The sequence below is a fragment of the Vicugna pacos genome, chromosome 30 (genome assembly GCF_048564905.1).
Source record: "Vicugna pacos chromosome 30, VicPac4, whole genome shotgun sequence".
In the NCBI taxonomy this organism is placed as follows: domain Eukaryota; kingdom Metazoa; phylum Chordata; class Mammalia; order Artiodactyla; family Camelidae; genus Vicugna; species Vicugna pacos.
Window position 1 is genome coordinate 20,475,422 of NC_133016.1, and position 13,336 is coordinate 20,488,757.

The 13,336-nt window shown below is 49.2% G+C and overlaps 1 protein-coding gene across 4 annotated transcripts in view; it reads left to right on the forward strand.

Moving 5' to 3' along the window:
- The window catches only part of SETBP1 (SET binding protein 1), a 360,642-nt gene that overhangs the window by 175,217 nt on the left and 172,089 nt on the right, over positions 1-13,336 (forward strand). For all 4 annotated transcript variants that reach the window (XM_072952280.1, XM_072952278.1, XM_031692356.2 and 1 more), the window contains exon 3: positions 7,282-7,335. In XM_072952280.1, coding sequence (XP_072808381.1) covers positions 7,282-7,335 — 54 coding nt within the window. The remainder of the gene's footprint in view (positions 1-7,281; positions 7,336-13,336) is intronic.

Genomic DNA, 13,336 nt, shown 5'->3' on the forward strand with positions numbered 1-13,336 from the left:
TCCAGTGTCCTTGGTCCACAGAACAAGGCATTTCAAAAGAATTCTACTGGGAAATTTAAATAGGGCTGTGTGAGCTTCTGTAAGTTCACCAGGTTCAAATAATGTACAAGGCTTCTCATCTCGGTTTGTTCTGGGGTAGGGAATTCAGAGGCCTCTTCTTCCATTACGTCTCGGTACTTACAGCTCTAATCTGTAAGAAGGATTAAATGCATTTCCACCTAGAAGCGGAAATAGCTGTGACTTGAACAACCAAATATACACCCCACTGTAAGAGCATGGGTTACATGCGCAAGGTCACAAATGGAATCTTTAAAAAAAAAAGTGTAAAAGCTCTTTTGGCTGCATATGTAGGGGAATTTGTTATAGATCTCACCTGTAAATATTCGAGAACCCCGTCGTTTAAAAAATAATGAAAGAGAAATATAAGCAATCAAGACCAGGCTTGCTTGGGGTTATGTTCAGTTATTGTTAGTCATCCTTGCTGCCCTTTGGAACAGGTTCTCCAGCCAAGACTGGAGCTGTCAGTGGTTTCAGGTTTAATCTTTGAAATTCCAGGAGGCTGAGGGGATTTAGCAAAAGGACACTTAGTCCAGCTGGATGGCCACTTCAAGTATGTACCTTGCTTCTTAGGCTGGGGTGGGGCGAAGCCAGCCGCCTGGGCTGTGTGTCACCCACCCTAACGGCCCTGGCAGGTAGAACGTGTGCCTTCTGCGTGGAAAGCTTGTGGACTTCCAGCCTGGCTGTGGGTGTGGCTGCCACCTCGCTGGGGTAGTGAAGCCCTGTCGCAGCCTGAGTGACCGTCTGCCAATTTCCTATTTGTACCCTGGTAATGGAGACACAGCACATGGCTCTCTCATTGGCCTCCCGTCTGTCCTTTCCATCAGAAATTCTTCCAGAGTGTGGACAACATCTTAGACATGTTTTGCAGGGGAGAGCTCCTGAGAAAAAAGAGAGAGGAGGCTAGATACTGAGTCTGTTCCATCTCTTTTTTTATCCCCAGGTGAGAGAGACCTACGAGGGTACTGAAAGTGTGGGACAGAGGGTGATATGATAAGACCTAAATAGGTTAATTGATCCCCAAACAGATCCCATGGGGAGTGGAGGCGTAGAGGCGGATGCAGGGCCAGGACCCGAGTTTCCTCCCTCCGAGTCTACCTTTTGTACGACAGTGTTCCAGTAACATCCCTGGGAGGGATGGCCACCTGCTGGTTTCATTTTACGTCCCTTGTTTCAGCTTCCACGTTTCCTCTGCGGTCCTGGAACTCTGCTGCCGGCTCACTCATGGTTGGTGATGCCAGAGCCTGTTGCTTGGTGGAAACCTCCCTCAGCTTAATTTCCTTTTCTCCATCTTAACCCCGGACTTACCTTGCCCCCTCCGCTCCCCTTTCAGGATCTCCCAGCATTAGGGCATCTGAAACTTCCTCTGGGTTGCATACATATGGTTGGCTCTGTTGTTTCTGCTTTGTCATTGGGTAAGTCACTTCCTGTTTCCGGGCCTCAGTTTCCTTTTGGCGAAGGTAGACAGTAGAGTTAGTTGGTTTCTAACAACCTCCGTCACGCATATAATGGGATGTTTGTCTCGGCTGGCTGGGACGCATGCTGCCTTCCACCCAGGCTGTCCCAAACTGTTGTGTGGGCTGAGGGGTTGGGGTGGGATGCAGTGCCATCCTGAAGCCAAAATTAGCAGCCGGTGACACTTCACAAAATAAAGAGGGAGAAAAAGATCCACTTCCGAAAAATAGGAAAGGGAGAGCAGACTGAAAAGAGGGCAGCTGAGGTGGAAGGCGTGTTTAATCAAAGGGTGGTGTCTTTAAGGGAAATTTGAAAGAGGGCTATTTATTCTCCCCAAAGCCATCTTTGCTCTGCTCCTCTGTCTATGTCTCTATCTTTGTCTTTATCTTTATCTGTGTCTCCGTATGTCTATAGATAGATGTCTATAAATAAATCTGTCTTTATGTCTTCATCTGTGTCTATCTATAGATCTGTCTTTACCTACCTGCCATTGCATCCATCCTTCTATCCATCCAGCTCACATGTCATTGTCTACTTCCCTGGCCCACAACGGAGGGAATATTTGAGAAGAGCAGGACCTAGAGGACCCCTAGCCGTGTGTCCAGCTGCATGTCTGCAAGGCCAGATGCCAGGATGACCCATGTCCTCCACCAATTCTGTGTCAGCGACTCCCTTCCCAGATGTCTGTGTCCTGGGTCAGCCTGAGGGGTGGGTGGGGACATATGAGGCCCCGCCCTACCCAGATGTGCTGTGTCCTTCTGATAAGGGGCCAGCAGAGGGGAAGTGATGTATCTGGGGCTGGAGCACTCAGGGGAAGAAGTGGAGCAGCCTGCTCCCCTCCTTTGAGGGAAGGTCTGGGAGCTGTAGAATTTAGCAGGTAAAAAGGAAGCTGTTTGAGGGCAGTCCAGGGCCCATGGAGGTCCCAAGGGGAGGCTGGCTGCAGCTGTACTGAGGGTGACTTTGGGTGGTGGCAGAGGCAGAGGGAGGACCCTGCTCCCCAACCTGCCTCTCAGGCTCTGAGAGACCAGGGGGAAAAAATTTTTACTGATGCCAAGAGAGAAACTACAGCTCCTCAAAACTGGAAAGCAGGGTCCTCGTCCTCATATTCTGAGCTTGGACTGTTCCGGGCAGCAGCAGGACGTGTCGGGACTGAGAATGGTCTGAGACAGGGCCCCAGGATCACTGCCCAGCTCCACCAGAGAGATGAAAGAATTTTCTCCTTCCTTTGCCTTTTAAATGTAATTCTGTCTGCCCTTCTCTCCGGCACCCGCCCAGCCCTCTTGCTGGGAGCTGTGCAGACATTTAGCTGTCCTGGGAAAAGGCAGGATCCTTTTCATTAACTTCGGCCTGATTGAAGTCCCCAGAGCCACGCTGGATTTCATTTCCCTCCCTCTCTGCCTCCCCGTGTCGGACCCCTCCCTGCACAGCTAGGATGCTGTGAGCAGCGAACTGGTTTCCGGTGGGACAGGAGGAAGATGGGCTCTGGTGGAGGGGGCAGCGTGGGGAGGGTCTGTTTCCACGCCTTTTAGGGCAGAGGCTTTGTGGAAGGACGTTCGCATCTCTTTTCCGCCATGCCTCAGCCTCTCCTGAGTTCCTAGCATGTCTTCCCCACCTGCAGGAGAGAGGCCAGCAGTCGGCTGTGCCTGGGTGTTGGGGACAGCCACCAGGGGACATTTTTGCAGAGGGCCTTGGGGTACGGGAACCCACCCAGGCCTGTTGTTAACTGGCAGTGTCATCCTGAAGAGGTCACTTATCGACGACTTCTGTGAAACAAGGACTTAGCCAAGAGTTTTCAAATTTGTGTTAGTGGCAGAACATTTGTTTCCAAATGAAACTGTGTATGTGAAAGAGGGGGGAACAGAGCTGCTCTGGGTGACAGGAGGGAGAGACAGACACAGTGGGGCTCTTCTGTCTACACCGCCTCCCCTAGCTCGAGTTCCCCGTTAGAGGTGGCCCCTAAGCCCCCTGTGGACACGGCGGTTTCCCCATCCACCCAGGGCCCTTCCACAGCCCCCTTCAAGTCCTGACGCCCCGTAAGACTGGAAGTCTTTCCTGTCCCAATCTAGGTCTAAGATTTTGAAGCCTGGGAGGACTTCCTGCCGTGTTTCTAACCCACTGCTAAGTGCACACTTCAGTGCCTGGTGGCCAGTTCTTTCTCCTTTCCTGGAGGTGGAGTGTATAGCCGTCTATGAAACCATTGGCTTTGGCAAGGGGAGTGTTCAAGCAGGGGGCTGATGTGTTTGGTAGAGCGTGGTTAGAACCTGAGCCAGGCGCTGGGGGTCGTGGCTGGATGGTGAGGCGAGGACACTGTTCTCTCAGGACCATTGAGAAAGGAGGTCGCAGAGTTTGCCTTGGCCTGTTTCCCAGGTCAGATAGCACCTCAAATGCACACTAGATTGTGAGGGAGATAGTTCAGAATTTCCAAGATAAGGAATTCAGAAATTTTCGAAGTTCCTTGATACCCATCCTTAATACCAGCTCCCTGCTTCCCCCAGCCCCCCATCAGGTAAGCTCACCTGTATGAACCGTGATGGACCCCCGTAGGACATTCTGTGTTTCATCCATGGGAAGGGGAGGCCCCACTCTCTCTCTCTGGTGCTGTGTTCAGCCTTGTTCACTGTCATGCTGCTCTTCCTTTAATTTAACCTAAAATGTAAGCCAACATTCTCTCGTAAAACCTATAGTGGATAGAGGAGAGCTTGTCCCCATTGTTGGAGCCAATTAATTCATTCAAATACTTCTCTAGGTTGATAATATTGCCCCCTCTCCTTTTAAGTCATTTGATGCACAGGCGTTTGTTGGCTCATTTTATGTCCAGACTCTTCTCAACGTTTTGCAAAACATAGAAGTTCTGTGTGATGTAAACTATGTTCTGGCTGGGTGTTGTCTTGTTAGGTAAAAAAAAAGGTTAAAAAAAAAAAGAAATATATACAATGGCACAAAACAAGATATTAAATAATTAAGAACTAAATTGCACCCATCTTTCTCCCTCTTAAGAGATGGGAAAGTGGATATAAGGTTTCCAGGGAGTTTGGGATGGATCCTACCTTTGTTGAAGTAGAGACATAAGGAACAATAACCCAAAATGCTGTATCTCTATTTCCATTCAAATAAGTGGGTGTGGTCATTCATCGGTCCCCAAATCGCTGACTTGAGGGGACAGTGCATATGCTAAGATGCTCTGAAGACCCTTGCAGTGGATTTTAAGTTGTCGCATCTCAGATCTAAGGGGAACTAGGTGTTTTTGGTCTCGCTCCTGCCGACTCCATGGTCAACTTCATTAAAAGGCGGTAGACGAGTTGATGCCAGCTGGACCCCCAGGGCCTGGAGATTTGAGATCTGATTCCTATGTGCTAACACACGTCGGTGGCCTGTCCTTGTAGGGGCCACTCCCGTGCCCATTCCTCGCTCCAGTCTTTCTGTGCCTCCTCCCTCCTCCCCAGCTCCATCCCAACCTGTGCTGGAGTCAGAGATCTAGGCTGTACTGATAAGTCCTGAAGAGTGGACCAGTGGTTACTAAATAAATAAAAAAATGTCTGAGAGGAAGGATCTGTTCAGGGTCATTCATGGGGACACCCATTTCATGTCACTCCCTGTGGCTCATGTGACTGGTCGTCTGGCGCACATCTGTTTTCCTGTGTCATGTTTCCTCAACAGATTATCTCCAGTGTGCCTCCAGTCCAGAAGTACGCTCTAGAAGACAGAGGATGAGCTTTGGAATAATACAGTTCGGGATTTAAATCCCAAATATATGTTCTACTTGTGTGACCTATAAAGGTTATTTAACCTCCCTAAGTCTCAGTTTTCCCATCCATAAAGTAGAGATACTTTCTGTCTCATGAGTCATGGAGATTAAAAAATTAGAATTATATTAAGCAGCAACCACTGTGCCAGGCACGCAGGCAATGCTTGATATGTTATAATTCCTCCCCTTGTATGTGATGTGCGCCATGGCTGTGAGCAGGTGCCAAGGCAGGTTTGCGGGCATTGGTGAGCCCTCTTCCATGTCTTCATTCTTCCCATGGCCCACTGAAGCACCTCCCCACCCTGCCGCCTTTCCACTGCCAAGGCTCAGTTCAAACACCGTCTTATTTCAGTAACCACACCCTCACCTTTCTTGCCTTACGTTCACAGTCTGACACTTAACACTCTGCTCACACTGACACATGCGTGTCTTATCCTTGGACCAAATTGTATGTTCCCTGCAGGCAGTGATGTCTATAATTATGCTGGCCCTCAGTGTCTGTTCAAGTGCCCTCCTGGCTTCAGCTGTAGTCATTGCAGTCAGGGGCCTCTCTCCTGGGATGGGTGGCGCCCCCCTCTGCTGGGGGAGTCCTGCCTGCAGGACTGGATGTGGGGAGAGAGTTACAACTTTTACATTCTCTACCGCCTTTCTGCTCCATCCCAGAGTTGACACCACTCTGTGCGTCACTTTGGGCAAAGTCATTTGCAGATGCTCAGAAGCCCAGCGGAGCTTGCCTGCAGGCTGGAGGCACCGCGGCCCAACCTGGCTTCCGCTTTTCCTTGAACCAAACAAAATACTGTCACAGTGAATGTGAGGTCTCTCCTGTTTTTCACAAGTGCTCCTCAGACCTAACAAAGCAAGCGGTCATGCACCTAGAATCAAAACAAGCATCTGCCCTTTTTCTCTTTATCCCACTTTCCCAGCATTTTTGAGCAATAATGAAGAATGGGGTTATTTTCTTAATTCATCATTTGATTCCACTGAGTGCTTGCTGGAGAGGGTGCACACATATTAAAACCTTACCTTTGCCCTTGAATATTGACTAAACAGAGATGAAGGAGATACATGGCCTCACCCTTATCTCCTAACACTGTGCGTGATGGTTGGAGGCAGAAGCTATGAAGGCTTCAGTATAAAACCAAACCAACATACCATAAAGGGAAACTGAGTCACACGTAGCTGGGGAGAGGGAAGGGTTGGGGGTTTTGTTTGCATTTTTTAACACCTTTATTTATGTATTTATTTATTTTCCTTTCTTGTTACCTGATTCAAATTGAAATTTTGTTCACATCTCTTGATAGAACTGTATTTTTATTTTTAAAAATATTTTTCAGATATTTATTTTTTTTAAACGCCTTTATTGTGGTCTGGTTCCTGTAGAGTAAACTACACATATTTCAGATGTACAATTTGATGACTTTTGAGAGATATGTACACCCATGAAACCACCCACACAATCAAGACCGCTACCATTTCCATCACTCCCCAGGAGGTGCAAGTTTTGAATTCTCAGTTTATCTGGGAAGGCTCATTTTTACTAGTCTGATTTTTAAAAAGAAAAGAAGAGGAAGGAGAAGACAATATAGGCCTCCCAGAGGAGGTGGGCCTTGGACTGTCTGTCTAACTTGTGGTATCACAGGACACTGTGATAGCAGGGAAAACTCAGGGACCGTCTCCCCTAAGGACGTGTGTAGACTCACCCGTGATTTGCACAATTTCAGGGAGTCTGTCGACCTGCTGGGGTCCATGCATAGCTCATGGTCCCTAATTTAAGACTCTTTGAAGAACTGGTGGGACATAGAAAGGAGGTAGGAGAGGCCAGCCAGCGGGGCAAGTCTGAGATGGTCAGAGGCTGGACACGAGGGCAGAGGGCCGTGGCCTGGAGGCTCCTAGCCAGAAACACTGCCTGTGTCCTTTAGCTCCAGGCCTAGGCTCTGGTGAGCCCGCTGCTGGCCAGTTGTCCTGGGGACACTGTGTGCAAACTTGAGAAGTGTCACTAAGGAGAACTCTTTGTTCTCTTCCAGCTCCTCACAGCCAGTGACCTTGCAGCCAGCGACCTCAAAGGATTTCAGCCACAGGTAAGTTCCACTGACCCTTTTCTGACTTTGGGGAGAGAATGTGCCATAGCTTGATTGTGAGCAGGTAAGGTTGGCACCGGGGTACAGCCCCCACCTTGGATTCCAGCTTCTCTGACTCAAGGAACCGACCTCGTCAATGACTTGATAGCTTTGCCCTCTCCCTCTCTGGTTTCTGTCTCATCCCATCATGAACAGAACAACCTCCTTCTGCTCTCTTAATATTTTACAGTGGGAGAAACATAGACCAAGGTTCTGGAACATGTGCTGGTGGGCGGTTCGGCTCAGGAAAGGGTTAGACCAGGAGGTGGAGGATGGGGTGGGGCTGGAGTCCGCCCCTGCATTTCCCTCCGTTGGGGCGGGGTACTCACATTTATGGGATCTTTGCGAGCCGATGCCTTGCAGCCGAGGCCTGGCCGCCAGGTTACTCTCAGACTCCTGCAGAGGCAGACGGTTGAGTTCTGCTGATCTTGGCTAGGAAATGGGCCATTATTGTCTCTGGCCAGAGTGCTTTGGGGGTCACCACGGGCAGACCACCAGAGGCACAGGCCGCGGCTGTCTGGGGACCTCCCTGGCAGTGGTGAAGTTGGAAAAATCACCTTCCCTACCTTTGGAGGGGGGCTTACTGTCTACGCACAAACGCATAACCACCCACACACATATACACAAATGCACACCAGACACACAGTCCTTAAGGTCCCTGTGGACCCCAGTGTAGACAGAGCATGTGTGCAAAGACGTGGAGCCGGGATGCTCCACCCCTGCCTCTGCTCCCCTTTCAGGAGGAAACTTCCTCTCACCCAACAACTCAGAGCTGCCCAAGGCCCCACCCTCTGCATCTCTGCAGGGATGCAGGGGGCGGAGCGGCTGGTTCCTCCTAACAAGGATTCCATGTACTTGGGAAAGTTTCCTTCTTTAAACATGTACTAAATCCGAGAGTTCACCGTAGCCTCACCACGCTGCTCCCTGCGGGGCACATCCTGCGAGTCCCTGTTTGCTGCCGGGGGGGCCTGAGACCCAAAGTTCTCGGGAGAAGAGGCCACAGGCCAAGCAGGGAGCCAGGGGCCAGAACAGGGTGCGACGTGAGAGGCTGGGGGGGAGCATGACCAGAGTGAGGAGCCCCGTGGGTGAGGGTCAGAGATGAGCCCTGTGTGCGGTGTGGGGTGTTTTGGTTGCAGCTTGTTGGTCCTCCTGCAATAAGGCTTTTAGAAATAGACAGCCAGTAATCCTTTGACAACTACTGAAATCCAGCAACTTGTTAAAGTGTTTATTCACGTGGTCACACAAACTTCCAGGTGAGCTCAGGCAATGTACACCCAAAACAAAGCAAACTTAACATTTACCGTATGCCGCCCACCTCCACATCTACACTCATTTTCGCAGTGGCATCTCAGCTAAGGATTTGTTTTTATCTGGAGATGTATAAAAATGAAAGGAAGAAGGCTTTATTGCGATGCTGTTTTGTGGCTTGAAAAGGTACATAATGGAGACTGAGTTCACGGAAGGGGTGTGTGTGTGTGTGTTTGTGTGTGTTGTCTTGAGGTTGTTTCTGAGTTGATCACATTCTCTCTGTTGGATGAGCCACATTTCCAGATATTAGATTTAAAATGAACTGTTCAGTTAGATATGTTTGGGGTCCGTCTACGACATATGAGACCGTGACCCTAGAAGGCAGCGTCCACGCCCCACCGCAGGCAGCCCTGCGGGGCTGGTGCCAGATACCTCCCACCCAGGTTCCCTCTGACCTTCCCACATCATTCCGTATGTGGGTCATCCCCCTGAGGCCGGAATATAAATGCCTGTTTTTCACTGCTCAGGATGCCTGTTCCTGAGGCCAGGACGCCCTGGGAACCTTGCGGCCAGCGTGTCGTGCCCAGATCAAAGTCACTTCTCCAGTGGCGTTCCTGCATCGAAGAGCCCCGGATGTGTCTCGCGTCAACACCATCCTTTCGGGTGCTTTTCCAAACAGATCGCTGCGTGCACGCTTTCGGCCGCCACCTCCCGGCCCCTCTGCACCAAAGTGTTGGCTTCTGAGTTCTTTTCCCTTCTTTCTTTGGGCTTCGGGTGAAACTGAGCCCCATGCGTCCTGGCGTCCGCTGTCATTCACGGGCGTGTTTCCCTTCCAGGAACTGCCGCTGACTTTCAGGAGGGAACTCGGTGAGGACCCCCACTGGGGGCACCGTAACCAGGCCCGTGAGGTCACACACGTGCATGTGAACGGCTTTGTTTTTGTTTTTGTTTCCTTGAAGCCTGTTCCTGCTCCATCCTGTTAGGCTTTCCTGCCTAATCGTTGACGACCCTCAGCTTTGAAAGTGTGGGGAGGGGTGCGTGCGTTGGACTGGACTCCTCTGTCTCTGTCTTGACCCTCCTTTCTGAATCCAGACAGAGACCAGGAGGGTAAAGAATGACTGTCAGCCTCTCTCCCCATGATTATCCATTTGTGAAGACGCTGTGTTCATTCCTGGACGTAAACACACTACTTTGAAGGTGGAGCCCAATGACCGATGCAGAGATGCTAAGGTCTCCACGTTACTAAGTGAGTTTGAGGCCACTCTTCCCAGCAACCTTTAAAGGCACAGATGGAAAAGCTTCTGAAATTCACTCCTGAATCACCTGGACTCTTCTTTCCCATTTGGTCTCCCCCCTCCCTCCCGCCACCAAATGCATCTTTCATTTTCCATCACCACGTTCTTGCTTTTTGGAGGAACGGACACACTTCAGTCCCCTCCTTTCTGTTTTCAAAATGATAAATGAGGACCCTCAGCTCCCTTTGGCAGATCATCTCTCCCCATCCCCCGAAAGGAGCAAAAGCAGGCATCTCATTCCCTTTAGTATGAGCCCAACAAGCACGTGCTTTCTTCTTCATTTTTATTTTTATTCTTTTCTTTTTCCCCTCAATATAAGAGCGACTAATGTTCACTGTAGAAGTACTGGAATGTGTGAAGTGGTCAAAAGGTACAAACTTCTAGTTATAAAATAAGTCCTGGGGGTGTACATTGGTACAGCATGGCGACTAGAGTCACTAAAACCGTACAGTGCACTTGAAAGATGTTAAAAGAGCAGATCCTAAAGGTTCTCATCACAAGAAAAACAAATGTGTAATTCTGAGTAGTGATGGGTGTTAACTCTAAAATATAATTAGCAGCTGGCTAATTAAAAAGAAGCGATTTGGAAAATACAGAAAAACGTAAGGAAAAAAATCTCTTGTAATGACATTTGGGGTTATAGTCTTAAACAATAGTTTTTGTACGTAGACATACACACATCTGTGAGATTAAAAAAAATTGATGTCATAGTGTGTGTGCCTTTTCTTACCTTCTTTTTCGTTTGTTTGCATGCTTTTCATGTCCCTGGAAAATCTTCCAGCAGCTGGCTATTTCTGTCCACTTGCTAGCACCATAATTCATTCACCACGCCCTCCCCGCTACGCATTCCATTCCTTTTGCAGGCTGAGCGCTCCAGGAGCAATCCAAGGCAAGTGCTGGATCCTGTGCCCTCATCTGGGCTGCAAATAGCAACCAAGCCTTCTTGCCACTTGGTTCTTTGTCTCTCAGTTCCGTCAGGCATGTGAAGGTTGCTCAGCCTTTGCAGTGGAGTGTCCGTGTGTGCGCACGCGCGTGTGTGTTCACGCGCTCTTAGGCACGTGCTTCCAAGGGCCGAGGTGGGGGATGCGGGGAACAAATAACCAGAGGCTGGGGCCCAGGCTCAGATGCAGGTGTCACCCGTCCAGCTGCAGAGGCGGGAAAGCAGCCTGGAGAAGACCCACTAAAGGACTCGGTCCTCACCTCCTTCATAGAAGCCCCACTGATGCTCATTGTCGGAGTATCCTTGGAAGAGAGGAAACTTCTTTGAGGAAGAATGGAGTTCTGCTTCAGGTGTGCCTCATGGCAGGGTTTGGAGCGGGGCAGGTGTAACAGCTGGTCTTTAGAAGAATTTCTAGCATGTCCGTTGCTATTATGGCCCAGGATACACTGCAGTGAAGGCTAAGAAGAATCCGTCAGAACACACACAGAAATGCTTTTGAGTGTAGGGGAAACAGGGCTTCTGGTCACTGGGCGGCCGTCTCACTGAAAGGAGCCCACGGACACCTTTATGTGGGGCTCCCTGCTGCGCAGACGCTTCCCTAGCGTTTGACAATTCTGGAACGTTCTGCCACTGCCAATAACTTTGTGAACCTGGGGAAGTTACCTAATGCCTTTATCCTCATTTTCCTTATCAAGCAAAAAAAAAAAAAAAAAGATACACAGCTTATCCCAAAGACTGTTGTAAGGACCAAATGAGATAATATTATGAAGGCAACCTAGCTTGATGCCGGCCACACACAGCTTTTTCTTTCACTAGAGATGTATGGGTTACATTATTTAAGAATTCAGAGGAAGGAGAAGTTGTACCTGAATAGAGCAAGCAGGGAAGCCTTCCAGGCGGAGGTGTCCTCGTACTGGAGCCAACATAGCTGAGAGGAGTTGAAGCAGTGAACTTACTCCAGGGCAGGGGAAGCCTAGAAGGAGACCAAAACAAGAGTGGGGACGCTTGGGTGTGTTCTGGAAACTTGGAGTGGTTTAACTGCTCTGATTCAAAGGGAATACGGTGGAGATGATAGCCTCAAATTAGGTTAGGACCAAATTGCAGAAGGTCTCCAAAGTCTGGAAAAATAGTTGAACTTTAAAAAAAAAAATGGACTATTATTGAAGTTTTTTTTAACTTACACAAATGTAGGCATAATAATACAACAAATCTCCATTTATTATCCAGCTTTTATTATCTGTTACCCAGCCTCAATGGTATGCTGCTACAGAAGCCCTGACCTGGAGCGTTTGCTGATTTCTGTGTTGTGAATAACCCCCCGGCGAACAAGGTTCAGTCGCCAGTGGTTTAACAACCTGTTTGCAAAGTCTTTGACAGTCAGCTTTCCAGATGATGTGGTTGGTCCCCAGCACACCACTGGGCCAGCTTCAGTAGTCGTTACGATTTGCCCATCTCACGTCATCTGTACTCCCAGATACGTATATGTGTATATATATATTTTTCATTTTAAATTTAGGGAGAGTATTTTTTAAAAATCCCAGTCATCATGTTATTTCACTCATAAATACTTCAGTAAGTTTTTCTAACAAATAAGAGCTTTTTAAAAATACAATCACAATGCCATTATCACCCCTATAAAAATGACAATAATCGTCACATTTTCTAATACCCGTCTGTGTTCAGATTTCTCTGATTATCATCACATGTCATTTTCAGTTGATTTGTTTGAATCGGTCTCCAGAGTTTTGATCTTGACGCCCATCCGAGGACAGTGGCGCCACTGAAGGCTGGAGGATGGGGAAGAGTCACAGCTGTGGTGCAGGAAGGTGGTGGCATGGTGGGTAGGTGTGTTGAACTGGAGCGGAGACCCAGGATTAAGCCGGTGCATTGGTCCATATGAGAAGTAATAGAGGATGAAGCTGGGCTGGGGTCAGGGGGATGCTACTGAGGGGATGGATGCCGGATAAAATGTGAGGGCGGAATCAGCGGACCTGGAAGCTGCTTGGCCGACTGGAGAAACAGGGGCACCGTTAACCCAAGGAAGTGCTGGTTGGGAAGGTACAGTGTTCATTCCTGGGTCAAGTGTGACTAGTGCCCAGTGTTCAGAGGAGGGGGACTTGGTCATCCCTGAGCAAACCTGAGCCTGTGTCCCTCAGGCTCCACAATCCCTTCTCCTCATAGGCTGTCAGGGGATATAACCATCTGCAAAGTATCCTGGGCTCCGTGAGTCCTAACTCAGACATTTTTAATGCAAGAACCCCAGATATTTTGTGAGGAGAAGCTACTTTTCAGGAAGGTAGGACTGTGCAGTTTCTACGTAGAAAGAAATCTTAGCTGTGCACACCTCCCCCTAGAAGAGGCAGGGTGGTGCCGGGAAGGCGCCAGGACGGTGGCCTGTGGCTCAGTGATGCTTCAGGGGGCGCTCCTGCACCGCTACATCAAACAGGCTGGAGAGCAAGAGGCTCCCGATGGCTCCTTT